This window comes from Nyctereutes procyonoides, unplaced genomic scaffold, assembly GCF_905146905.1.
Source record: "Nyctereutes procyonoides isolate TBG_1078 unplaced genomic scaffold, NYPRO_anot_genome, whole genome shotgun sequence".
NCBI lineage: Eukaryota > Metazoa > Chordata > Mammalia > Carnivora > Canidae > Nyctereutes > Nyctereutes procyonoides.
Window position 1 is genome coordinate 10,512,965 of NW_026575040.1, and position 27,349 is coordinate 10,540,313.

General features: G+C 47.5%; 1 protein-coding gene across 4 annotated transcripts; it reads right to left on the minus strand.

The window, feature by feature from the left end:
- Positions 1–687: 687 nt before the first annotated feature.
- SLC24A1 (solute carrier family 24 member 1) lies at positions 688–26,912 on the minus strand. 4 transcript variants are annotated; one of them, XM_055320123.1, is made up of 10 exons: positions 25,023–26,912; positions 12,927–12,984; positions 11,496–11,606; positions 8,533–8,616; positions 7,452–7,543; positions 4,394–4,457; positions 3,813–4,321; positions 2,966–3,055; positions 1,935–2,101; positions 688–937 (listed from the first exon to the last, which is right to left on the minus strand). In XM_055320123.1, the coding sequence occupies exons 1-10, from the start codon at positions 26,910–26,912 to the stop codon at positions 688–690; spliced, it is 3,315 nt and encodes a 1,104-aa protein (XP_055176098.1). The 4 variants fall into 4 exon arrangements, with proteins under 4 accessions (XP_055176098.1, XP_055176100.1, XP_055176101.1 ...); XM_055320125.1 differs by lacking the exon at positions 12,927–12,984 and adding an exon at positions 17,442–17,448 and having other exon boundaries at positions 11,496–11,597; XM_055320126.1 differs by lacking the exon at positions 2,966–3,055.
- Positions 26,913–27,349: the final 437 nt, after the last annotated feature.

Consider the following 27,349-nt stretch of genomic DNA (forward strand, 5'->3'; position numbering starts at 1 on the left):
TGGGCTACTTTTTTAATTTCAGTTTTCAGAAATGCAGCTATAAGAGCTAAGGTAGTCCTTTTAAACTATAAAATATTGGTACACATTTTACTGGACTACAGTGTGTAGTGATAATTAATTCCTGTTATACTTTTTTTTTCTATAGTCTTAGCTCCTTAAACCCACAGATAACTGGACCTGTAATGTTTACAAACCTGATAAAACCTCATGTTTTAAACAGAAAAAGAGGGGACAGCAAATTGCAGCGTGTTCTTGGGCCAGGGAGGGGGGTATAGACCACATCTGCATCTTTGGATCGGCAGCCCTTCAGGAATGATCAGGGAACTGCGAGCATGGGAACTTGTCTTACTGCTATTGTGAGCATCCCAGCCCTCACCCCCAAGTTAGCTCTCATTCAGAAAACCCTCTGACTCCATAGGTCCTTCTCCTGGCCTCCACATGATGGCTGCTGACGTCACTCAGGGGTAGGAACGCCATCCCTCCAGAGGTGAGATTCTTAAGCCACAACGAGCTGCAGGGGTTTCAAGGATAATGTTCAGTCCCAGATCACATGCCTATCAGAGGCTCTTGGCCACTCTGGTCACTCTCCTGGACCATGTTCATTCTTTAATTAATGTAACAAGAAGTACAGTAGCTTCTGGCATGGTTTCCTGATCCATGTCCGTTGTGAGCAACAGTGACTCTGACTCAGACAGATACAGGACAGGAAATGATTCGATCTTCTAACATCACGCTGATTATCAAGAATACAAAGTAAAGGAGGAACATCGTGAAGCCCAAAATCTTGTTCATTCTCCATTTGCACGATGCAATTGAAGAGATCACAAACAAGAGCATGAGAAAAAGCAAAACAATTGCACAAAACAAGCCATTGCTGCTGACTGGAACTGGCTGTAATCCATTGAGGAGAGAGAAAAGCAACCAAGGAACAGGCAGGCTGCAAGATTGAAGAAATGATGTGAACATTCTTAATTTATAACATAACAATCCCATATACATGATAATAATCCCACATGCATAAACAGAATTTTACAATTTACAAAGCATTTTTACACACACACACAAGCCTACCAAATAGAAGAGAAAATATCAGCCCCATTTCACAGATGATGAAACTAAAGTTAAGGGAAATTGAAATTACATGCGCAAGGACTCACAATAACTAGAAGACCCTAAATTAGGACTGAAATTTTCTGAGTCCAAGTGGGTTTTTTTTCCCTTCATAATTCATGATCTGTGTATGAGGAATCTCAGTGGGTTGATGTGTGACTCTTTAATCTCTCAATTTTTATGATAAATCCCATCTCAGGCTAACATGTCTTTAAATTCTTTATGGATGAGGGCTCTCCTGTGTTCCACCTCCCCCCCTCCATACACACACATACACAAATTCAAATTAAAGAAACCAAAGCCACCATCCAAATCTGAGATAGGCCTGTGGAAATGAAAACAGTCCAGAGGTTCTGCTCGGACCACTTGGGAGGAGGGAGTAAGAGAATGGGTACCGGAAGATGCAGCATTTGCATGTTTAGACAAAATGCTTTTAGAGCCTCTAAGCTGGCAGGAGTCCAAATGCAAAGGGCAGAAATATCAGGAAGCGAAATTGAGTCATTGCTCCTTCTAACCCCACATGTACACCGTGGAGATCAGTGAACAGAGCATTTGACTGTTTTTGGTAATGAATTTGATGGACTTTGTTTTTCAATTCATCTATAAATTCTACTCAGTTACCTTTCAGGCAGCATTTTTGTCCTATTATCCCATTTGGCTGTGATGAATGAAGGGAGGATATTTTGCTGCCTTGTAGACACTAATAACGCAAATGCCCTTTTATTCCATGTATAAATAATGAAGCAGAAAAACCAGTGAACAGAACCAACACAGTGTTTTCCAGTCATGTTCAATACGCCTTGGGAAACAACTTTGCCACTCACCCCACAGTGATATCAAATATGTTACTGCCCACAGAGCTTGACACAGCCATGTCTCCCAGGCCTTTCCGCGCAACAATCACACTGGTGATGAGGTCAGGAATGGATGTGCCTGCTGCTAGGATCGTCAAACCCATAATCTCTTCAGAAATCCCTACTGTTTCACCAACCTGGTAAAAAAGTAACAGTGATGAGAAACCATGGCAATGTCAAGGGGGACATCTGAGGCTCTCCAAAGCACCAACCACATGCTATTTTGTGCAAACCCAACACCTCCCCCCCCCCCCCCGAGCTCAGCACACTCCTTTAAGCCTGGGAGAAATGGACCACCCAGAGAAAGCAGGGCCCCTGCTCAAGGCTTCAGGACATGATGGAGTTCTTGTCCAAATTGGACCACAAGTCTATCTCTAATACCACCTCTCACTGTCATTCCAACTACAACCATCTCCACCTTTCCAAAAGAACTACTCCTCCAAAGATCTGTCCATATCATGTGTCCATTTCCAGAACCATAGACGCCTGCTATGTGCCTGGAACTAAGTTAGAGGCTGGAGATAAAAGAACGAGCACAACAGTGACCCTATTCCCAGGCTAGTGAAGGGGAAAAGCTCGTACCCAAAACCCCCAGGTAGAACAGAAAAGCCAGGGGAACTCAGAGGAAGGCTGACTAGATGCCCAAGAGGAGGCAAAACTGAGTCTGCTCTCACGAGTATGCATAGTGTCACCAGGAGGAGAGAACAAAGGCAAGCATCACAGAGCCCAGAATAAGGCTAATAAGCAACACAGTCAGCTGGGTCCGACAGCGAAGGGCCTTCTGTGTCAGGCTGCAATATGACTGTAAGACAAGAGCCACACTTGAAAATTCTACACTCACTGGAATAAAAAGTCAGCTTGTGAGCCTTTACAAACAATACAGAAACTACAAATTCACTTGAGCCTCACCACCACCTGGGTACTGGACATTCACCCTGAAGGGGGAAAAAAGTGTCCGTGGGCCCCACGGATGCAGGATTTAGTTCCCACTCTTTACTCACCTGGTGAGCCCACCATACCATCAGGTATGAGAACATGGCTATCCACACGATGGATCCCAGGAAGGTGACAACAAAAAACTTCCTAGACTCCTGTTTGCAAGTGTGAAAAGGAAGAGAAAGAAGTTGCAGAGACTAAAGGTCTTTGGCCCTTCAGAGGGAGCCCCAGAAGCAGTGATGGGATCTGCCGGGGAAGTGATGGAAAAGGGTCTGGAGACGTGTCTGCTGAGGTCAAGATCTCCAGTGAGGACCCTGAGATGGCTGGGGTAGGAAGAGGTTGGCAGCCTAAAGGGAGTCCGACCAGCAGGGCATTCAGCAGATACCAAACTGAAGACAGCTATTTGCTTTCCCTAGAACCATACTGGTCTAGGTGTTAGGTGTGGATTCTACAACCACCCCCATCCCCACCTCCTGCCCTACCCACCTCCAGACCTCGAGATCGAGTATGGATGGCCTTTGGGTAGAGTATGTTAGTCAGAGCTTTTCCTATAAATGAGAATGCTGGGTAGAAATAGTACTTTCCCCCTAGGCTTTCAGAATATCCCTGTGACAGGGGGAGCAAGGGGCTTGGCATCATTCCCATATTAAAATCAAGAAACTGACAATAGAGGTTAAAGGACTACTTCACCTGCTTATAGTGATGGAAATAAGCACATTTTAGGGCCTCCCAAGTCCACCGGGATGTCCCCTCGGGGCATGGTCCCTTCTGGAGCTGCAAGGTGCGTCCCAGATACTCTCCGTAGCTGAGCCCTGCCAAGCTGAGTTGTCCTGTCCTCTCACCTCTTGAGTGGGAGTGCCTAGAGACTCCACAGACACCCCCCCCCCCAGGGCCACCACTGGGCAAACTCACCAGCCTCCGGACGTCAGGCACTGTGAGCCACAATGGGAACACAATGGGCAGGAGGAACAGGTAGATGGCCTGTTTCTGCCTGGTCTCGGGCCACTCCAGGGACAAAGGCTCCTCATTGGCCTCCTCTTCTTCCTCGTCCTCCTCCTCGCCCTCCTCATCGTCCTCCTCCTCTTCCTCCTCTTCATCTTCACTGCCATCTTCTTCACCTCCCCCTTCACCATCTTTACCTTTCTCATCACCTTGGGCTTCACCTTGACTTTCAGCATTGAATTCCTGCTCTTCATTTTCACCCTCATCAACTTTCATTTCACCGTCTTCTGCTTGGAGTTCACCTTCACCTTCATCAGTTCCTTTTTTTTCTGCTTGGAGTTCACCTTCACTGTCACAATCAGCAGCGTCTTTTCCTTCTTCGATTTCACCCTCAGGTTCACCTTCTCCTGCTTCAATTTCACCTTCAGGTTCACCTTCTCCTGCTTCTGCTTTGATTTCATCTTCATGCTCACCTTCTCCTTCTCTTACTTTGATTTCACCTTCACCTTCCAGTTCAGTTTCACCTCCACCTTGTCCATTTTCAACTCCACCAGGAGCTTCCACCTCTTCACCTATCACTTCACCTGTGCTCTCAGCTCCAGGCACCTCTCCTTCCTGCAATTCAAAGCCAACAGATTAGTGTGTAATAACTGCTCTGCTTGTTTTCCTTTCCAGTTTTTCCCCATTTTTGTTGTTGTTCTCGGAAAGAATCTAAAAACCTGAGTATGTGGAGGAAACTAGTGCAATCCTTCAGCAAAATTCCCTTCCTAGCATTCCCACCTGGTGGTTGTCCTGTCTTTATCTGATCATTTTTCAGGGATGAAAAACTCACCACCTCAGGTGGCTTCTGCATCTTGACAACTCTGATTAAAGTCCATATTCATAATAAGGTTCTACCCTCTATGTATAGTTTGAGCCACACAGAACAAAGCTAATCACCCTTCCACAAGACCGCTTTTTTCCCCTTGAGTCAGAGATTCCCAGATTTTTCCATCTTTCCATGCTATGCCCTGAAGCCTCCTCCCCATGTTGGTGAACTCATTCTAGTTATATTACACCCCATGAGGAAGCTTTGAAAGCAACACAGAACACCAGACAGAGTAGAATAGGATTATCACCTCCTTTTCTTAGATACCTGTTTCTATTAGTGTTGCCTAGTATGGCATATCTTTTGGTGGATACATTGCTGAGTCTACTAAAACTTCTAAGTTGTCATATTACCTTTTATGTATAAAATGATGATGATAATGCCTACTTATGGAGGGTTTTTATGTGCCAGGCACCATGCTAAGTGGCTTAAATAATAATAATAATAGCTAGCACTTAGTGCATTTCATGAGTTAATTAATTTATGATAAAGATAGAATTGAACCCATCTAATAGATGGAGAAACTAGGTTACAGAGCAGTTAACATGCCCATAGTTGGCACAATAAGTGATGAAGTTGGGCCTTGTAATACAGATAGTCCAACTCTCAGCCTCTTAACCATCAAGCTACCCTGCTTTGCAAATGTGAAAGATGAAAGAGATCTTTGGTTCTCAAAGCTGCTAGCTTGGGGACCTTAGTAGGAATACAGATTTTCAAAATAAATTAATAAAAGAAATACAGATGTCCTGGCCCCATCTGGGTCAAGTGAATTAGAAGCCAGGAGTCTATTTTAATGTGCTCACAAGTGCTCCTAATACATCCACTTGTAGACGAGTGTTTGGGAACCAAGGACTGACCCCATATACACTCTAAAGCCACTAACTCTGAGTGTCCACAGATTAGGCACACGACTAACCTATAGCAACATGCTGAGCCAGTCCATTGAGCAAATGACTTGGGCTGTGTGCCCATGGAGTATGTCACCTATAACAAATTTTGTGACACAGCCAACCCCTAAAGGATGCTCAGTGATTCTCAACCCTGCTGCATATTAGAATCACCTGGAGGCTTTAAAAACATTCAAGCCCAAGGACCCACCCCAGATATTCTAATTTAATTAGTTGAGGGTGAGGTCTGGGCATTTTTTAAAGTTCCTCAAATTATTCTAATATGCAACCAGAGTTGTAAACCCCTGATGTAGTAGTCAAATATTAATATTCATGAGGCCTGTGCTTTGAATTGGAAATGAACAACAAGAAGATTTTAGTCTGAAATAATTCCTGCCCTCCCTCCCCCATCAGGAGAGAAATCTTCCTGGAAAAGATAATAAGTCATTTAAATCCATAAGTATGGGAGTGTCTGCCCAACCTGCCATCTTTTCTCTAAGAACTGTCACCCCTAACACCCTCTGAACAGGTGGCTCTCTTTTTCCATGTTGGAGTCAAAGCAACTCACCACTCCCTGCCACAGCTGATTGGACAAAGGCTGGATCCCTGACCTGTGACCTGGTTTGAACAGATTCTTTCTGTCTCTTCTGAGACTGGGAGCCAGTCATTGGTTGATCCCCCTGCGGACCCAAGGCCCAGCGTGGTGGTTTAGGGCTATGTGTGCCAAGAAGAAAGCAATAAGAAGAAAGCAAATGAAGTCAGGCTACCAGGAGAAGCTGAGTGATAAAGCCTGCACACAGAGAATGAGGGACATGAGGGAAAGCAAGAGAAAGAGTGAGAAGCCACTGGAGTTACAGATGCCTGCTCAGGCCTAAGTGCAGTTCTCTCTGAGACCGATCTTGCCCTTGGATTTCAGGAGATACCTCCATATTCTCTTAATCGCTGTCACTTAAGCTGGCTGTAATGGGTCTACTCAGGACACTCATGATACCATCAAGTTTAGACACTAAACCCAAAGTTGCTGGCTTTGGGATGAGATATAATTGACTGTTTCTCGGTGTCAAGCAGAAAAAACAAACAGGGATGGAACTTGTAAACGAAATGCTTATTTTCTGTCATTACTCAACCCTTACTAAGCACAGCTGTGTATGCCAGGCATTGCATTTCTCTCGTGGGAGAGACAGACAACTCAGACCTGCATCCTGCCTGCCGGAACCTCGCCACCTGCAGGAGAACTAAGACTACTAAATAGAGTTTGGGGAAGGCAGTGCTAAGACAGAGACCCCTGAGACAGAGACCAAGTACGATGGGCATTCGTTCATCAGATGGGGACTATAGAGGGTCAGGGAAGCTTGATGGCAATGGAGGCATTTACAGTGGCCTGGAGGGGAAAAGGTATCCTGAGGTGGGAGGACCAAGGCCTGGAGGTAGGAAAGCGGAGACAAGGAGCCCAGTTGGCTGGAGAATGGTGGAAGAGGCTGCGTGGCCATAAAGACGGTGACGATGGAACTCTGGAAGCCCTGTGGACAAACCTCCGGGGGGTCCCAAGGCATTTATCCAGCAACTCTCCCTGCTGCGTTCAGAGCTGACTGGCCTCATTGCCCCCTAGTTTCTGACAGACCCCCTAACAGCTACTCCTCATGTTCTTACAGCGTGTGATGGTTGGCAACACATTCTCATATGTATTATCTCACTCATACTAAGCCATTAAGGGTGAATTAACTGGCCCCATGCGAGCCTCAGAGGAATGGACCCCAAATAGTGTTTCAGACCCTCAAAAAGGAAGGATTTTTGATCAGCAAGCCCTTCCCTGGACCTCTTAGATTCTCCACCTGAGAAGAGGCCTGTGCCTACCTGACCACCAGCATCCTCTTCTTGATCTCCCTTGGCATCTGGAGCAGGCGCTGGCGTGACTGTGACCTCAGGAAGCTCGGCTGACTCCTCCTCTTAAAGGATAAACATGGAATAGGTCAGAAGAGCAGGTTCTGAGAGCAGCTGCCAGAGGCTAGTATGAGGGGCTATGGAGCTATTGGACTTGTCCCCCTCAGCATCTCAGAAAGTTTGGGGAACTTCTGGTCGATAGAAAAAGTAACATGATGTGATACAGTTATTGCCCCATCCACAGAGATAGCTGCAGATAAGAGGGCAGCTGGGAAGTGGCCATCCTTGCTCCCCTGTATTCACAAACATTTCCATCCTGATCAGTGCAGCCGAGGATCCCGTGAACAGCTTGGGCAACTGAGACCAGAGAGAGGGCAAAGCTCCACCCCTCAGGGGCTGAGCCTTCCCCCCACCACCTACGTGGAGAGGATCCTGAATACTTCAAAGGCAGCCACTTGGAAGCCTTGAAATAGGACTGCGGCAAGTCACTGGACCTCTCAACCTGGGTCTCCTTGTCTATAAAATTGGAAAAATGGCTGTTGCTATCCTTCCTTCCAAGGGTTGCTGGGTGCATTAGGCAGGCCTGGTGTGCTGTGCAGCTCCATCTGGGCTTGCCACATGGATGCTGTACTTCTGTATCATGGGACCTCTGGGTCCTTCCCTCCTGGGGTTGCTGGTCTCAGACCAATCCCTACCAGCACTATCCTTGTGTAGAAGTGACAGGAAAAAGAAATGGGCCAATAGAGTCTCCTTTGGGATGAGATTTGGTGAAAAAGAAATAGGACTTCACACACATACACATACACACTCACCAGCCTGGCCTGGCCTGGCTGGGCCCATCAGAGGGAAGTGTGCAGGGAACCTTCCAGGACCTCCCTTGAGCCAGCAGCCCCATCAGAAAGGGAGCACGCTGGAAGGAAAAGGCCAGAGTGCAGCACCAGATCATCGCTCCAGCTGACAGGCTCAGAGAGGCCAAGAGGCATGCCTCAGCCCCTGGCCAACAGGAGGGAGGAAGGTGGCAGGAGGAAACCCAGCGGTCTTGCCATCCTCTCACCTTCTTGTTTGTTCTCTGTGTTAGCGTGAGGCTTGGCTTTGGCCTCCTGACTCAAGCTCTCCTCCTTGTCTCTGGAGGGGCGGGCTGCAAACAAGAAAGGGAACACATCTTATCTGGGACCCTGCAGTGGGGCTGGCCAGCTGACGTGGGTGGGAAGAGGCTGGCCTGGGAGTTGTGGTCTGGATGCTGGTCCTACTAGGCTTGTTCATGCTGCCCAATCCCAAACTTTCACCTTAAATCTCCTGCATCATTACTAACTGGCTGTGATCTTAGGCAAATCACTTCCCCTCTCTAATCCTATTTCCTTTCTGATAAAACATCATGATACCCTCAGAGCACGGATATGGGGGTCTGTGAGACAAAATTAAAAATGTTTTAACTGCTACAATTAAAAACTGCTACTTTAGCAATGCTGGGACCAGAGGGCCTGGGTTTGAATCCTGGTTCTGCCACTTGCTACCCTAGGACCTAGCTGACGGATCCGTAACTTCTCTGTACCTGTAAGATCTTACGGGGCTGTTAAAGGAATAAATAAGTTTACACACGAAGGTGCCTAAAACAGTGCCTGGCACCTGGAAAGCACCATAGAAGCATTAGCTACAACAAGGATGAAGTGACGAGAGCAGTTGTGAGCAGCTGTGCCACCCTGGGAACAACTCTGCGGTGGCCCAGGACTCCAGAGGGTTCGTGTTAGAAGGGACACTTTAGGTGCTCCAGTCCATGATGCAGGCAGACTGGGAAGGGGCAAGGCAGGAAGCCGCGGAGATCATACCCCACCTGGGTCCAGAATGGGCAAGAAAGATAAACATGGAGAGTCCTCCTTCCAACCCAGCACTTAAACACTCAGGGTTGGTTCTGGCAGGAGGCTGCACCTGCAGAGCCAGCACTCGGGCACGCAAGGCCCCTGCAAGTGTCCCAGTGGCCTGCCCAGCAGGTCCTCAGCTGTGCGGTCAGGAACCCGGCACTCCGCTGCCTCTTTCGTCCACACAACTTTAATTGCCTCCCCCCGGCATGGATGGAGCATCACGGTCTTCTGTGGGGCAACACAGAGTTGCTGTTACCACAGGAAAGCTCCCTGGGCTGCCGTTCTGGCCCTGAGAGTGGCTGCTGTCTGTAGGCTGAAAGGGCTGGCGAGAAAAACCAAGTTCCCCTGTTGCCTTCTTGCCCCTCATTACACACCCTAACCCTCATCTCCATGCCACTGAGGAAAGCAGGTCACCCAGGACCTCCTTCCATTCCTCCCTCCTTCTTTCTCGTGCATACACACACATATCCAAGGGAAACCACCAAAAAAGGCATAGGATCCTGGAGAAGAGAAGGCCTTTCACATGGTAGGTGAGAGTTCGGACCACACATCAGCTCTGTGGAAAGAGAAACATCTGGAGAGGCATTTGGAAACACAAACATGGATCTGGAAAGTCTTAGGAAGAAAGGCCTTCATCACCGCTTTGCAAGGTCCCAGCCCCTCCTGGATGGGGTCTTGGGGTGTAGAATCAGAGTTGGCTTCTCTGAGCTGGACTTCATCCCAGAGCATATCAGCAATCGTCCGCCGCAAGGGCCTTTCCACACCTGCCTCATGTGCACACAATGTACCAAGCTCGCTTGTCTTCCCGGGGATGACTGTCACCGACGCCCCCATCACTTGTTTCCTCACGTGGCCTTTCTGCTCTCAGCGTGGCCGGATCATCTCCTACTTAGTATCAATCTCCTCTGACCTCTGCCTGGCCTGGCCATCACATAATCCTGTTAGGGCAAGTAGGTCAGCCGTTGGTAGGCTCCTGGTCATGGCCCAGGCAGGGGCACCTGAGGTCCCATTCAGGAGATCTTTCTCTTCAGGACTTTGCTAGAGTTGGTGAGTTGGCCGCAAGGAGTGGCCAAGCATAACCCAGAAATACAGCTTCCTTCACTGCCCCAGGTCAGACGTCTCTGCAGTACTGATCACCCATAGGCTGCTGGGTACTGCGAACTCCACTCTCAAAACTCCAGGGCCACTGTTTTTCTGGGACTGATACTTAGGAGTGGCCTCCCTCAGTGTCTGTCGAGGCTCACCCTGAAGATTTTCAAAGGAAGGTTTGATCATCTCATCTTTGTCTCTGCTTTTCCCAGTCCAACACCTTTTTAAATACCCAACAACCTAATACTGTACCTGAAGGGGATACTTCAGGGCCTGAGGAAATTCTGAGCCCACCCCCACCCCAAGATTTGTCCCTGAACAAGAAAGGTCAGTCAGGGTGCTTCCTGATGCTCAAGAGTCAGTCTCCAGTGTCATATTCAGCTCAGCCCTCGGGGGAAGGGGCCAGAAGGCAGAACTTGGTAAGGTGGACGGTGAGAATCTCAGTTACTCCCATCATTTGTCCAGTTGGACATCAGACCCCATTTTACTTGGACCCCTCCCACCCCTGAAGCCTCTTTGGGGTTCCTAGCTGGGAAGAGGGTCAGCAGTTTTCCTAGGACTCCAGAGCTAAACACAGAGCAAAGGGAGGTACCACAGAGCTTCTGGGCTGTGGGGCCCTACAGGAGGTACCCCCAGAATTCAGCGAGGCCCAGCTGCCTGGCTGGAGATTCTGTGGGATCCTGGAGCCAACTTGTGGGTGATGGGCTTTCCAGGGAACTCACTGAGGGTCACCCCAACATAGACCAGAGCAGAGCACACAGCACTTATGGCCTCACTAACTACAGGTGAGCCCTTTTATAGGAGGGGGCATGGAGACAGGGAAGTCGTGGGGTATGGATACCTAAAGACCTTAACTCGTTGGGGCCCTCTCCTGTTGAGTCCTGTGCCTTCTCTCTCCCCTGTCTCCCAGTCTGTTGACCTCACCCCCAAAGTCTCCTCTGCTCTCTATTTCCCACTCCACCCTCATCCTACCCACTGCCTCCTAGTTTGGCAGGTCCCCGTTCTTGTCCAGCTGCAGGAGGGAAGGGGTGGACAGGAGACCACGCGGGTCCAGGGAGGCCTTGCTTACCTTCTCCCAGAGGGTCCAGGCTGTGGAGCATGAGCTGGTAGATGGTGCTGCGGATGGTGCTGTTGTGCAGAGAGGCAGAGCTGCTCCCTCGGGTCAGCACTGCTGGGAGCACTGCCGGGAGCTGAGCAGGGGAGAACCGCACAGGCCTCAGTGGGCCCCTGCCCACGGCAGGTTAGGAGCCGCACGAGGGCCTCACTAACCCTGCCTCCTGCCCTTGGAGGACAAAACAAAGCCCGGGAGCCTTATCCAGGCCTCCCCTCTCCCCTCACCCCACTCAGGAGAGTTACACTGCTTGCTTCCCCAGCCTCCCCTCACTCTTCCATGACTGGCTCAATCTACATACGGAATAGTTCCCCAGTAATTCCCTCAACAGGGAGCAGTGTCCTTCCCTGAAAATACAGTCTCGTAGAAACACACACTCACCCACACACCACACACAGCCCACTGTGGCCGGGTACAGCCCTTTACAGTTACAAAGCATCATCATGCCTTATCATTGCCCCAGCCCCCCATAAGCAAGGCTGTGATCCCCTTCTACAGCAAAGGAAATGAAAACTGGACGGGGCCAGGTGACTTGTCCAAGGTCATGTTGGGAGGAAATGAAAGACTTAAAAGTAGCACTGGGGCCTTTTTGATTCCCAGTTGCATTCTTTTCTTTCCTACTCGCAGATGTCCAAGAGACCTTCAGAGGCGCACACATACTCACATCTGTATGTGCAGGTACCCAGACGTGACACACACAGAAACAGCATCTGATTTACAAAGGACCATCCAAAGACAGACCAACCCGTGCTCAGGGCCCCCCTCCCCACCCTTCCCGCAGCCCCTCCCCGCACCCCTCCCCCATCCCTCTGGAGCTGAACTCCTCTGCCATCTAGTGGCTGTGGTAACACAGCACTTCGCAACAGGCCGAGCGATTTTCTTTGGACGAGGAAGATTTCATTCAGGCCCCAGCCTCTCTGCTCTAAGGTTCCCATAATTCTTCCCAAATAGCCCACCGGGCAAAGGCAACTAAGACACAGTTTTTTCAGAAACCTCAGACTGCCCTGCTCCCAGTGCCCTTCCTGTGTTTCTCTTATTTCTGGAGCATTCCAAAGCTACGGTAATTAGGCTTTTAGATCAATTATAGAAGTTGGGGCTTGGGTTCATCTAGTCCACAATCATTTAAAGATGCAAAAGCTCATACAGCAAGCTCGTGGCAGAGCAAGCAAGGAGTGACAACAAGCGCCTCCTCCAAGGCGACCTTGGAGGTGACAGTCCCTCCAGCAAAGGAGCCAGCTCCGTCACTGGCTCATCCTGGCAGCATTCCCGGGAGCTTCCCAGGCCTGGACCTGGCCCAGGATCCCCGGCATCAGGGCCACAGTGCCTCAGGTATCTATGGCTGTCCTTGAGACCCTGCGGTGTCCCCAGTTGGCAGACTCCACATGGCACCCACCTTTAGCTTCTTGTTTTCCTGTAGCTCATCCACCGCAACTGCCCCATTGCCTGGCTGCAAACAGGGACAGGAGTCACGCACGGGATGTTTGGAGTGACCCTTGCTCTCTCTCCCTCCCTACATCCCTTTCTCTCCAGGCAACCCTCAGGTGGGAACGCAGAACACATCCAAAGATAACCAGGTCTCAGAAGGTGTGTTACCATGTCCAAACCCCGGCCTGGCCTTTCACAGCCTGCCTTCCGCCTGCACACAGTTTCCCAGTCAAATGTGTCCCCTGCCTACACTCCAGTAACACCGTCTTTCAGTCCCTCAGACATACCATCTTCTTTACCCACGTTTGGAACCCTCCTTCCCTCGCTCCCCATATTTCAGATCTCCATCTACACATCACCTTCCTCTGGGAAGCTAAGGTGTCGTCTTAGTCTCTTTTATAGATTCCTGTTCTCTTCCTCCATAGCACTTCCTTCAACTTGTTTGTATGATAACAAACATTGTTAACAAACATACAAGTAAATTAACTGCCCCACCAGCATCTTGAAGGCAGATTGCCAATTTCATTTGCCACTGTGTGTGCAGCACAAAAACACTCTTGGGCACTCAGTGAAGGTTCAATAAATATTTGTTGAATGATGCATGAATACTCAATCCATTCCAACTCCTGGTCCCTTGTTCACACCTTTTCCCTCTGCTTCAAATGCCTTCTCCATTCCTCCATTCCTCCACATCTACCAGTGTTTTTAGAAAATTCAGGGTGAATTCTTGATAAAGCTCTCCTGAATGACCTCTTCTATTCCCTCCCTCACTCCAACTCACTATGATACTCTCTCCTCAAAAGCTGTATAACAACAGTAAGCACATTTTGTGTTACCAAAATCTGGCTCTGGGATCAAGTAAGTGCTAGTGTCTTGGGGAAGCTGCAGGGCAGCCAGCTAGGAAATGAGACAAAATCTAAGATGAAGAATCATTAAACCCACAGTACTTATTGTCTGGACCACTGGCTTTCCATCTTACATTTACTGCTTTATAATGCCATTTGAACTCTGAAAAGAAGCATTTTTTTGACTTTTGACATATGTGAATTATCCAGCTAGACTCCATGTTTTTTTTTTTTTTTTTTGAACTTCTGATACAGGCACCCTTGTTCCCCCAACCTGTGACATGGTGTTTTGTACACAGTAGGTGCTCACTAAAGATGAGCTGAATGAGTGGCTACTCCTATGTAGCTTCTAGTAGCTTCTATCTTCAATCAGCTAGACAGTTACTAGCTGCCCCCAGTAACTGTCTTCGCCTCCCCCTGTTGGCCTCCAAGGCCAGAACTAGAATTCAACTTGCCTTGCTCCTGTCTCTATTTCAACTCAGAAAATTTAAAAAAAAAAAAAAGTGCCTGAGCCAAGGCTACTCACCCTCCCATCTACCCAATTTGTTCATTCATTCGCTATTTCCTGAGCACCTGCTGTTTATAGGTCAGTGTGCTAGTGCTGTCGGGACACAAAGATCTCTAGGACACAGGTTCCATGTCCAGAAAGGAATCGGGACCCATAATGACAAAGCAGAACGTGGTTCAAGAAATGAGAAGCGGGATCCCTGGGTGGCGCAGCGGTTTGGCGCCTGCCTTTGGCCCAGGGCGCGATCCTGGAGACCTGGGATCGAATCCCATGTCGGGCTCCCGGTGCATGGAGCCTGCTTCTCCCTCTGCCTCTCTCTCTGTGACTATCATAAATAAATAAAAATTAAAAAAAAAAAGAAATGAGAAGCATAGATAAAGGTGCTGTGGTGTGAGGGACAAGAAGGCTTCCTGAAGTAGAGAGAATTTGAGTAAGCTTTGAAGGATGAGGGAGGTTTGAATGCTGGATATAGATCAATGAATGCAATGAATAAATGGATGGATGAACAAATGAATACGCAAAAAAATGAATGAAACAGAGCAGAAATAACCAACCTGCATATGAAGAGAGCACTGCTGATTTTCTTAACAAATCCCCTGCTCTTTCACGACAGCCCTGTAAGTTTACTGGCCTACCAACTTACTGACCCACCATCTCGTGGTTTATCATGTCCAACCTTCACCCAATGAGTTTTTGGAGGCAAAAAAAAACTGTGAGAAGCCAGGCTGCCCTTTGAAATAGCTATTTCTGTCCACAGACGGACAGGGGAGATAGACGTTTGCCCCATTGTGCACATGCCTAATGATTTTTCTGCTATTCAGATTTACTCAAGTCAAAATACTTCTCTAGGAGTTCATCATTCTTGGAACACATCAATATCTTCTGAGTTCAGCATGGACTTCTAGCTCTCTGAAGCCTTTCACATTCTCTTTCTCATCCAAGACTACTAACTCCATGAAGCAGACAAGGTTAGTATTATTACTGCTTTTTGATGGGAAAATAGAGAAGCAGAAAGAGTGTGCCACTTGCCCACGCTCACAAAGACAGCATCAAGAACTCTGATCTCCTGATCCCCATTAGAAGTATGTTGTTGTTGTTTACTAACTCGTATTTTTCCCCAAGCATAAACAAGGTAATGAGGTAAAATCTCTATTCCCTAGTGGCTTTGTTTCAAATTATTGACATTTTAGGTCAATGGACATGAGGACATGAATGTTTGTCTCCATTTAGATGTGGATGGTGGGCCCATTTATGGGTAGCAGTTGGGGCAGGTAGGTGTTTTCAGAATATGCCCTTAGTACAAACGTATTTCACATCCACCTCTGATACCAATCCATTGCCCCTCTTTCTTCAGCCTTATCACCCCGCCTTCTCATCTACTCTCGAAAAGGAGTTGAAGAAACCAAAGAGGATGTCTTGGTGCCAGCCAAAACCCCCAGCACCCGTGATGCATCTTGCTGATGTTGAGCAGGGAGATCCATTGCAGCCATTCATGGGAACCTGTGATGGCAAATATGGTGGCCTCTCAGGGGGCTTCTCCTCCTGACTTCCAATTTCTATCTCCCACTGATGTAGCAGTTAATCATTGACCTCTCCCCTTCTAGACCTTCCAAGATACATTTCCTGAACCACATTATTAGTCTGTGATTTTTTTTCACATTCATTTAACAAATATTAACTGAATCCTTGGTCTGAGTTCTGCCTTCATCTAGGTTATACTCCTAGTAGGGGACTCTTCAGCCCTTTCCTGAGTATAGTCTTGCACCCTGATCCACACATGCATCTAAGCTGGAAATCCAGAAATTTACCCAAATTCCTCCCTCTCCTTCACAGCCCATGTCCAATTAGCTATCAGACCTAGTTCCTAAAAGTCCTCAAATTTGCCTCATCTCGGGGCAGCTGAGGTGGCTCAGGGGGTATAGCGCCTCCTTCAGTCCAGGGCCTGATCCTGTAGACCTGGGATCGGGTCCCACCTCGGGCTCCCTGCATGGAGCCTGCTTCTCCCTCTGTGTCTCTGCCTCTCTCTCCGTGTCTCCCATGAATAAATAAATAAAATAATTTAAAAAAATTTGCCTCATCTCTCCACTCTCCTGCCTACAGTCCTGCAAAACCCTCTGACTCTTGATCTGTTCCTCTTCCAGGTCATTCTCCATACCTCAACCAGAGTGCTTTTCTTTTTTTTTTTTTTTTCAGAGTGCTTTTCTGAACAAAGCACAAATCTTGTCCCTCCCCCGCATCCTAGTGGCTTACTATCCTCACAAGGGAGTCCAGTCTCCTTGGCTGAGCACATATCAGCCTCCTGCTTACCTCCAGTACAGCTCTGTCCAACAGAAATAGAATGCAAGTCAAATACATCATTTTAACTATTTTACTAGCCACATTTTTTAAAGTAAAAGAAATGGGTGAAATTAATTTTAATAATATACTTTTTTAAAAATTTTTATTTATGATAGTTACACAGAGAGAGAGAGAGAAAGGCAGAGACATAAGCAGGCTCCATGCACCGGGAGCCCGACATGGGACTCAATCCCGGGAGCCCGACGTGGGACTCGATCCCGGGTCTCCAGGACTGCACCCTGGGCCGAAGGCAGGTGCCAAACCACTGCGCCACCCAGGGATCCCCTTAATAATATACTTTAACTCACTATACTAAAAGTATTATAATTCAACATGTAATTAACAGGGCGGCCCCGGGTGGCTCAGCGGTTTAGCGCCACCTTCAGTCCAGGGCATGATCCTGGAGACCCAGAGTCGAGTCCCATGTCAGGCTCCCTGAATGGAACCTGCTTCTCCCTCTGCCTGTGTCTCTGCCTCTCTCTCTCTCTCTCTCTCTCTCTCTGTCTCTCTGTGTGTGTGTGTGTGTGTGTGTGTGTGTGTGTGTGTGTGTGTGTGTGTCTCAGGAATAAATAAATAAAATATTTTTTAAAAAAACATGTAATTAACAAAAAATATCACTGAGTTCTTTTACCCTTTGGTTTTCATACTAAGCCTTTGTTGTTGTTGTTGTTTTCATACTAAGCCTTTGAAACCCAGCGTATATTTTATACTTACAGCATATCTCAGTTCAGATTAGCACCAATTCAAGAGCTCAGCAGCTGCATGTAGCTAGTGGCCACCATCCTGGACAGGGCAGCTATGGTCTCACAGTATCTCATTCCCTTGGCCTCTCCACAAGGCCAGGAGAGTTCTCACCCCTTCTTCAGTTAGTAATCCACCCCCGCCCTCCACTCTGCTTGTCCTTCAAGATTCTGCTAAGCATCCCCTCCCAGAGGAAGCCTTCCCTGACTCTCTGGTCTGTGGAGATGTTCACTCTCTGCAAGTACTAAATCCCTCAGCACTTTCCTATACCATCACACATGGTATGGTAACTATCCATTTTATTTACCTGTCTTCCCTTCCAAGAAGGATTTACCATGGAGCTAATGAAGCTTAAGTTCCAAGGCCCATGTCTCCCCCACACAAACCCTTTTCAAGGCCCTGTATCTGATTTTGTACCAGTAGTTTTATACTCTTTTTTCTTAAAGAGTGTCAGGCCCCGCGACACCTGGATCAGCTCCCACTCTGCTAGGCTGAGCTCATCAAGGGCTTGGGATTGTGCCTTTTCTCTCACTGTAACCCCAGACCCTACACAGGCCTCAAAGGGATTCAATAAATGTTTTCTGAACAAATGAACATCGGAGTTCTTTAGGGCACAATCCTAGTGCCTTCTCTTCCCACCCACCCCCTCTCAGCCAGTCCTCAATTTTAATTACCACACATTTGTCGGGGACTCACAATTTTCGTTTCTTTTTCCTTTAAGAATATTTATTTATTTATTCCATAATGAGAGAGAGAGAGAGAGAGAGAGAGAGAGAGAGAGAAATAGGGGAAGTAGCAGACGGAGAGGGAGAAGCAAGCTCTCTGGTGACCAGGGAGCCCAATGTGGGGCTCGGTTCCAGGACCCTGAGGTCATGACCTGAGCTGAAGACAGATACTTTACCGGCTGAGCCACTCACAGATTTCTATTCTAGCCCAGACCTTGATCCTGAACCTCAGGACCATTTGGGCAACTGCCTCCTAGACAAGCCAACCTGGAGGTGACAGAAGCACTCAAACTCATCATTCCTGAATGGAAACTCTTAAGTCTTCCTAAACCCGTTCTTCCTCGAGTCTGTCCTTTTGCACAGGCTGCTGCTACCATCTACCTTGGTGCTCAAGGTAGATGGTAGTAGCATCTTGACTTCTCCTGCTATCTCACCCTCACATCTGCTTCATCATCACCAGTCTAGATGATTCTGCCTTCAAAATGTCTGTCAAAGATATATATGCTGGATGCCCACAACAGCCTCCTCCTTCACCCCTGCGCACCTACGCTTCATTCTCTACACAGCAGTTAAGAGCGGCCTTTTAGATGTGGCTCTTCATCACTTCACTCCCTGCTGAGCTTCAGTTAAAATCCAAAATGTCTCTGACCCACAGGGCCCTACTTCAGGGAAGTAGCTGCCACCTCTCCAGCGTTAGCTTGTGCCACTGTCCCCTTACTCACTGACCACACTGGCTCTGAGTCTATTCTAATGCTCCAAGCTCTTTCCAGGCTCAGAGGCTTTGCAAATGCTGCTTCCTCTTCCAGAATGCTTCCCCATGGAGCACGGAGCAATTTCCCTTCTCATCTTGCAGATCTCTGTTTGGACCTTTCTCCCTCCAAGAAGCTTCTCCTGTTCTCCCTCGCTAAAGGGGGCCCACTACCTACAGTCACTCTCCACCACACTTATTTCCTTCACAGCACTTGTCACTCTCTGAAATTATCTTTTCTCTTGTGTATCATCCATATGCCCACTCCTCCACACTAAATAATGTTAGATATATATTTCCAACTTACTCAGGTGTCAGAGCATCTAGAAATCATGCTGTAGTTGTAGAACACCATGAGTATCTAATTTCATATTTAGTCCCATCCTATAAACCATGATAAAACAGTATTGTGCGGCATGAGTGCATGTAAAAATCTCAATTATAGGCCCACATGCATCCATGGAAACAAGCTATTGGACCAGGCATGCTCAGGTGTTTTGGGTTTTTCTGTTCATACTCGATTGCTTCCTTTTTTTTTTTTTAAGATTTTATTTATTTATTCATGAGAGACACACAGAGAGAGAGGCAGAGACAGAGGCAGAGGCAGAGAGAGATGCAGGGAACCTGACATGGGACTTGATCCCGGGACTCCAGGATCACGCCCTGGGCCTAAGGCGGCGCTAAACCGCTGAGCCACCCAGGATCCCCTCGTTTGCTTCTTATTCATTCATTTTGTTATCTGCTAGTATTGACTAGCAAGTGAACACTAGAAAAATGTTGTGAAGAAAAGAAGCCTTACAATTGAGAATTCTACTCTTACCATCTTTTTCTAACAACTGGGAGGAAGCTAAGTATTCTAGGGGTTAAAGGAGGGAACCCTGGGGCACCTGGCTGGCTCAGACACTAGAGCATGCAACTCTTGATCTCAGGATGGTGAGTTCAAGCCCCATGATGGTGTGAGGCCTACTTATAAAAAATAAAATAAAATAAAAATGTTTGAATACTATATTGAAAGAAAGGAACAAAAGAGAGAAAGGAAGGAAGGAAGGAAAGGAGGTAGGAAGGGAAGGAAGGAAGGGAAGAGAGAAGAAAGGAAAGACAGAAGGGAAGAAGGAAAGGGAAAGAAAGGTGGGAACCCCTCAGCCCAGGCTAGGATGGGCTCTTTGGGAGCTTAGTGGATTCCCTGCAGCCTAGCATGAGAGGGGTACACAGATACTGGATAGACTTTCCTGTCCACGGGGCTTCCTGTCCACATCCCTGTTGTCTCCACAGCAGGTAGCTGGCTATATAGGCCACTAATAGAAGCCCTTGGAATAATGTCAACCCTAACAAGAAAGGAGAGGACTGGCTCCCGGTTTGTCTGCTTGGAGGGGGGTCATGTTGGTCGATTTAATTTAAAAACCTTGCCAGGAAAAAAAAATAGCAAAACAAAAAACAAAACCAGCCCCCAACGCATTTAGGAAAGAATGGCAGACTTTTCTCCAGAGTTTCACATTCTGAAGTATTCCAAAGTATGATGGAGATAGAGACCCAAAGGGACCCAAAATAGGCTTGTCCCCTCCCCCCTTGCATTCTCGGTTTACCACTGGTGCCCCTCAGGCAATATTGGGAATCAGCATCTAGTGCAGATGGCTGGTCCTTTCTAGCTAAACTGGGAGCTCTCTCTCTAAAGAAAGGCCTGTGGTGCTTCAATCACAGATAGATAAGGCTTTTTAAGCCAGGCTAGTGCATCAGCTTTGCTGTTTATTGGGTTCTGTGACGATGCACGGTCAAGGCAAGTCAGATATTTGTCATCTCGGTCTCGAATAAATACAGTGAGAGGTATATACTTTATATTCAGGTGTACCTTATACACAGGCATAAAGTTGCAGACTGTGTCACTAATAGAGGTCATAAAAGGCGTCTCAAACCAATACATGCCAGTTGGACAATGTTGTCTAAAATATCTTAGCTTTGATTTTTTTTTGTTTGTTTGTTTCAGCCAGTGTTGAAAGAAAGACTGGAAAATTGTTACTATGTGCCTATGTCCGATGCTACAACATTTATTTTTTCTGGAAATGCTCTTAAGTGAATTCTGATTAGAATCATTCTCCCCCCAAAACTATCCTAATTCTAGATTGTCAGAGAAGTATAAAAACAAAGTGAAAGGCCCTTCAGCTCAGAAACTACAGATATCAGTTGGGTAAATATTCAATAAGAAAATGAATCATCCTCAGCTGATCTTGTCTCCAAGTTGTTCAGGTTAGAGGAACATCTGCAAGTATGTTGTACTCGGTGGCCACGTAGCCATTCCCATTTGTTTATTTAGTCTGCGGGGGCTTTCATACTACAACAACAAAGCTGAGTAGTTGTGACAGAGACTGTATGGCCTGCAAAGCCTGAACTATTTACTGTCTGGCCCTTTACAGTAAATGTCTGCCAACCCCTGCCCTGGGTCATCTCATTCACTTTATAGATAAGCAATCTAAGGCCTGGCTGAAAAGCAGTGACTTTGTAGCACTTTGTATAGGGTTCATTCTATTACAGTTACTTTTATCTAATGCCTGTGGCTTCTGCTGGAAAGGACACAATCTTTTTCCCACACTGCTTTTCATTTAAGCACTTTGTTGAATTGCACTGGCTTGTCCAGAGCAACAGGGGCAGTCTGCAGTGGAGCCTGGGTTAAAACCCAGAAATACAGGAGCCCCTGCCTGGCTCAGTGGTTGAGCATCTGCCTTTGGCTCAGGTGGGATCGAGTCCCACATCGGGCTCCCCACAGGGAGCCTGCTTCACCCCCGGCCTATGTCTCTGCCTCTCTCTGTGTGTGTCTCTCATGTACAAATAAATAAAATCTTTATATATAAAAAAAAGAACAGAAATCCAGCTTCACGAGTGGTGAACCATCATGAGTGGTGAACTCATCACCAGTGGTGAGAACCATCAACAGGCTATGTAACTGGCTGAGTTAATGCTCTTCTCTGAGCCTCAGTTTCCTCATCTGCAAAATGGACGTTACAATCTATCCTTGGAGGGCTTTTATGAGAAATTGTTGAGATCCTGTGTGTATGGAATAGGCCCTCCATACGTAAAGATTCCTTGCCCACTCCCTTCTTTCTCTACACTGGAGCCCCTGAACTGTTAGGGTTTCCTGAGCAAACAGAACCAAATACTTATGCACCTCCTGCTAGACAAGACCCCTGGCTCACTTCTTTGGGAGCTCCAAAGATTGTTTCCCCATTCAGTGGCAATGATGGACGTGATACCCCAGCCACCCCCTCCATGCCTCACCACCTGGCTGGCCGGCAACAGAGAGGAAGAGAGCAAGAGGCCCAGAGCCTTTCCTGTTCCTGCTTCTCTCCAAAGGGAGCTGGCTCACACTGCTCTCCACTTCTTTTCCTGCTGCTCAGACTTCTCAAATGCCTGTAGCTCTGACCTCACCTCCCCAGCTTCCCTCCTTGGCCCCCCACCACTCTGTCCAGTCGTGCTCCGCTTCTCTCTGACTTCTTCACTTTGGAACACAGCTGATTGAAGAAGCTGCTGCCCTGGCCCCCTGCTCTCCTGGGGTGATGCTCAAAAAGGGGAACCATTCGTAGGGCAAGGTGTGAGTCAATATGTCAACATGAATGAGAGAGCAAGATATGTTCATTTTCATGATAAAGTAAACAGTGTACAGGGCTAAGCATGCACTCTCACACAAAGTGCAAAAACAAATGCTGACACGGTTTACAAGATCAGAGATTGGATTTCCAGAGAATTGTTGCATGACTTCCAAACCTAATGGCTTGCCCTCAGTCTGTCAGTGGGACAGGATAATTTATCTCCCTCTGACCAGGTCACAGGTGTTGGCCAGCCAAACACAGACATAAAGATACAAGCAAAGACAGGTCTCTCCCCCGCCCCTCACTGCTCTCCCTGGCTTTTAGAAACCTGAGGTGCTATCCAAATCCAGATGTCTTAAAAATCATTTCAAAATAGCTATAGTTCTTGTTATGTGGACTAATTTTTAGTGAGGGGTTGTTAGTGCTGGAAATTACTAACTATTGGTTCTTAATTTAATTTACTTTATTTTTTTAGAGATTTTATTTTTGAGCATCTCAACACCCAACGTGGGGCTCAAACTAACAACCCCAAGATCAGGAGTCCTGTGTTCCACCGACTGAGCCGGCCAGACACCCCTAGATTTTTTATTTGAAATAAATACATATTTACTTTTAAGGATAGCCAGTAATTCAACTTGTTATTGTTGTTGTTGTTGTTGTTGCTGTTTAATGCTGTTAATTAAAATTCATACTGGGTTTGTTTCAACAAATAAGAACAGAGTTGTGATTGGCACCCCTCTCACCGGTTGGAAAAGAACTGCTGCTAAGGCCCTAGAAGAGTCTCTTAAGTAGGTTACAGATTTTCCTTTGAAGTCATGATGATGCTTCACTTGCTTGACAAGCTTTGCTTTGATGGTCTAGCCCTCACTAAATGGAAAATTTGGAATTTTTAGAGTTTAAATAAAAACGGAATTACTGATAAGGACTGGGAGGCAAGTCAGAGCATTTTGAAAACCGCTGGCCTGCAGGGCATCAAGGCGTTAGATGCTGATTTTCACAGGGTAGAGCGTACCAGGCTTCATGGCCACTCTCAGCAAGGTGTGCTCTGAGGATGTCATTAGGAGGGAGGCCCTGTGTCTTCATACTCAATGATGTCATGCTCTGAGCCTTCCTTTCTTTTTTAAGCCTCTGGCTCCATGTAGCAGTAGCCTGATTGGAAATAGCACTGAATGGGGAGTTAGGATACTGGGTCCCAGTTACAGTCCTGATACCTGCTTGCTGTATAACCTTGAGTAGGACATGTCTCCTTTGGAGGCCATCTGCGAATATGGCAATTGGAGCTCAGTTGACCAGACCTGACAAATAACCACTGTGCAAAGCCAACCAGAATTAAACTCACTTGGACAATGATTGTTAGATAGAATCTTTTGGTGACTAGTTGGACTCTGTCATTTCTGCAAGAGATGGGAAGGGACTCATCCAAGGTCACACAGTTAGAGGCAGAGTCAGATTAGAACCTAGATTTCCTGACTCCTAGTCCTGTGCTCTCACCAGAATCCCACATTACCTCAAAAATCCTAAAAGAAGTATATTTCATCTCTCTTGTCTCCCAGACATGCTGCTGAATTTGGTTTCCATCCTACCCACTCATCAAAATTACTCTAGATTAAGTGGCTAAGTCCTTCCACTCTTTGCACACAAAATTCTGCTCATACCAGCAACTTCTTTGAAACTTGAAAAAGGCAGGCTGAGAGCCAACCTTTACCCAAATTCACCCTTTAGGAGCAGGAAAGAAACAGGGGTCTGTGTTCCCTAGGGTACCTCACTTTAGAGTCAAGGAACAAAAACTTTGAGATGAATTTTCAGAAATGACTACCCACTTTAAATTCATCTTCCAGGTAATTGAACCACACAATATAAACTCAAAAGGAAGGTCCCTCATGGGGGCAAAGAAATTCTTAAAAAATAATTCTGGAGCCAAGAGAAAGCCTCAGGGTCCTTGGAACTCTGGTGTCTGGCTTCCAACTTGACAAGAGAGCAGGCTCTGCACCCAAGGCTGGCTTGTCAATGGATGACTGGATCTGTTATCTTCTCCAATATATCAAAAACAGAAAGCCTCCCCCTTGTCAGACCCATCCAAGCCACTGGCTTCAACAAATCTGGAATGTGAACAAACAGGATTAAATGAAAGTGAAGGTGCTAGACAAACCCTAAACACCATGCACATGGAAGAGATTATCATTTTTCCCTGCCTGATATCTCCTTGGATATTCTCCAAAGCCCAGCTCAAATGTCATTTCCAAAGACCCAATCAGACCAACCCAGGTTCAAATCTTGGCTCCACTATCTATTTGCTGTGTGACCTTGAACAGTAGTTTAACTTCCTTAGGCCTCAGTTTCTTCCCCTGCCAATGGTGGATCATGATAATAACCATTGGGTGATTGGGAGCTGAGCCAAGGTCACTCTTGCAAAGTGCCTGGCAAAGAATAGGACTTTAAATGTTGAATGAATAGCAAAGGGAACCAGAGCACCTATCTCTTGAGGTCTGACCCAGCACTTTCCACTCTTCAGTCACTGGCTTCTCCTCAGTCTTTTGCCCCAAAGGGGCTACAGAAACTTGAGCCAGTCTGTTCTTACCTTGCTGAGGTCCCCTAGAGCCATGACCTTGGCCACTGGCCTCTTGCTGAGCTGCTCCTTCACCCAGATCTCGAGTTGCTTATTCCACTTCATGGTGAACACATAGAAAGCATAGGCCAGCAGCAACAGCAGGCTTTCCCACCAGGCAATGAGGCTGTCCAGGAAGAAGAGAATGAGCATCATCAGGTCAAGGATGTAGAAAGAGACGTCACGGAATAAGGGCCACCACGTGAGATTGAGGATCTCCCGGGAGAAGAGGGCACAGGTGCCGATGACAAAGAGGATGTTGAACACAGCGGAGCCCACGATGGTACCAATGCCCACGTTGCTGTGGGAGATGAAGACGCCAATGAGGGAGGTGAAGAGCTCAGGGGCAGAGCCTCCAGCAGCCATGAAGGTGGCCCCTGCCACATCATCAGAGATCTGTAGCTTATCTGTGATGACACCCAGGGCCGGGACAAAAAACTCGTCACATACGATGGCCAAGGCCACAAACACATACATCATGCCAAAGATGTGCAGGACCACCCAGCCCTGTCGCCTCTCCTCTATGCTGAACAAGTCTGGGGGGTACTCTGCCTTGGAGTGAAGGTCTGGCCAGCCAGGAGGAAGTGCTGAGGGACTGGAACTGGGTGCCTCTGGGATCACGGCTGTTGTCAGGCTGGGGGAGAGGGCAGTGGGCACAGCCGGGGCTGGTTCCACAACCACACAGTGATGGACCTGGATGGTTGGATTTGCCCTGACCTCAGAGGTTGATGAGGTCCTGGGTGCCATGGAAGCTTTCTTGGCCAGCCCCCAGAGGGTGGCAGAGGAAACTCCAACGGTGGATGTGCTGGTTCTAAACAAGGGATTACTAACACTCCAGGTAGCAGTAGAAGCTTTGGTTTCTTTTGGGCTACTGCCTGTTGTGGTTTCTATTGTCACATGTCCCTCAGAGATGACTGTGGTGTGCTCCAGGACCGTTCCCAGGGAAGTTGTCAGCTTGTTCTTTCCCACTAACATCCGGGGCTTGGTTGATCTGTTATTGTCCACTCTTCTGGTGGTAGTCAGGGTGTTCTTTTCCATCATACTCCTTGGAGAAGTCAAGATGTTTGTTTCTATGTCATTTATCAGGAAAGTTGGGGTGTTATTAATTATTCCCTTGAGGGTAGTTGGGGTGTTTTCCTCTACCATTCTCTTAGAGGGATTGGTCTCTAATATTTTAATGGTTGTCATAGTTTCACTGTCTTTCACTGTTGTTTTGGGGGTGATCCCATGACTCTTTGTCACTGTCATGAGTGTGGGTGGGACATAATTGCCTACTATTCTACTAAGTGGAGATGGGGTGTATTTCTTCACCTTTCCCCCGGCCTGAGTTGGGTGGTAGCTCTGTATTTCTCCCTTGGGTGGTGTTGTTGGGGTATAATTCTTTACCGTTGGCCTGCTTGAAGTTGGGGTGTAGTGATTCAGTACTCTACGGGGTGTGGTTGTGGTATCTTCCTTCCTTCTTTCTGTCTCTGCCTCTGCTGGACTGTAGTTATTCTTGGGTATTGTTGGAGTGATGTTGGCTGTTCTTCTGGATGGATTGGGGGTATTCTCCACTGTTGATTCACCCCTGCCCACTGTAGCTTGGGGCACCAGTGTGTCACCCTCCATTTCAGAGCTAGCTCTTGGAGGGTCACTGCTCACCATCATCATCTCATTGTTAGGGAGGTCACGGCTGGCCAGTTTTACAGGATGTTGGGAGGAGACTGCTGCCCACAATGAGGGGAGGCCCCAGGGACTCCTCAGGTGCTGGTAGGTGGAACCGATGATCAACATTCCCAACAGGAAGAGGAGGCGACTCCAATGTAGACGCTTTGGCCGGAGTAACCGCCTCTCCCGTGTTCCCATTCTGATCAATTTCCCCATGATGGCCAGTTATGCCTGGTTACAGAAGACCCCTCATTCTGTCCATGGAAAAATGGGGTCTGTTCTTGGATTCAGGTTGGTTATCAGTGAAGATTTCTCCATGAAGCCCAGCCAGGGGGTACCCACAAACCTACAGAGGGGGAGAAAAAAATGTTATTTGCCCCTAGAAGGAGAGCTACAATCCATCAAACCCTCACCTAGAAAAGAGTGATGACAATTCACGCAGGGGCCTTTGTGCTAGGAGGCAGTTGTTTGTGTTGGAGCAAAACTACCCCTACTACCTGTTTCAGAGAAAAATGCCCGGTCTTGGGAAAAAGTAGTAGAGGTCCTCTGTGCTGTGTAGGCATGCCCAGTTCCTGAGCTGGGTCTACCCAACCCTCTTTGGGATCCCTGCAAGAGATCAGCCAGCGCCCCTCAAGTCTAAGCCTGAGGTGCCA

What these genes read in the sequence shown, in the direction of transcription:
- SLC24A1 (XM_055320123.1), bottom strand. Translation starts at nt 26,912, where the DNA reads ATGGGGAAATTGATCAGAATGGGAACACGGGAGAGGCGGTTACTCCGG. An exon ending in AAACAAGAAGCTAAAGGTGG is followed by an intron (nt 11,607 to 12,926) that starts GTGCCATGTGGA and finishes AGCTCCCGGCAG; the next exon opens with TGCTCCCAGCAGTGCTGACC. An exon ending in TGAAGAGGTGGAAGCTCCTG is followed by an intron (nt 4,322 to 4,393) that starts GTGGAGTTGAAA and finishes AAGTAAGAGAAG; the next exon opens with GAGAAGGTGAGCATGAAGAT.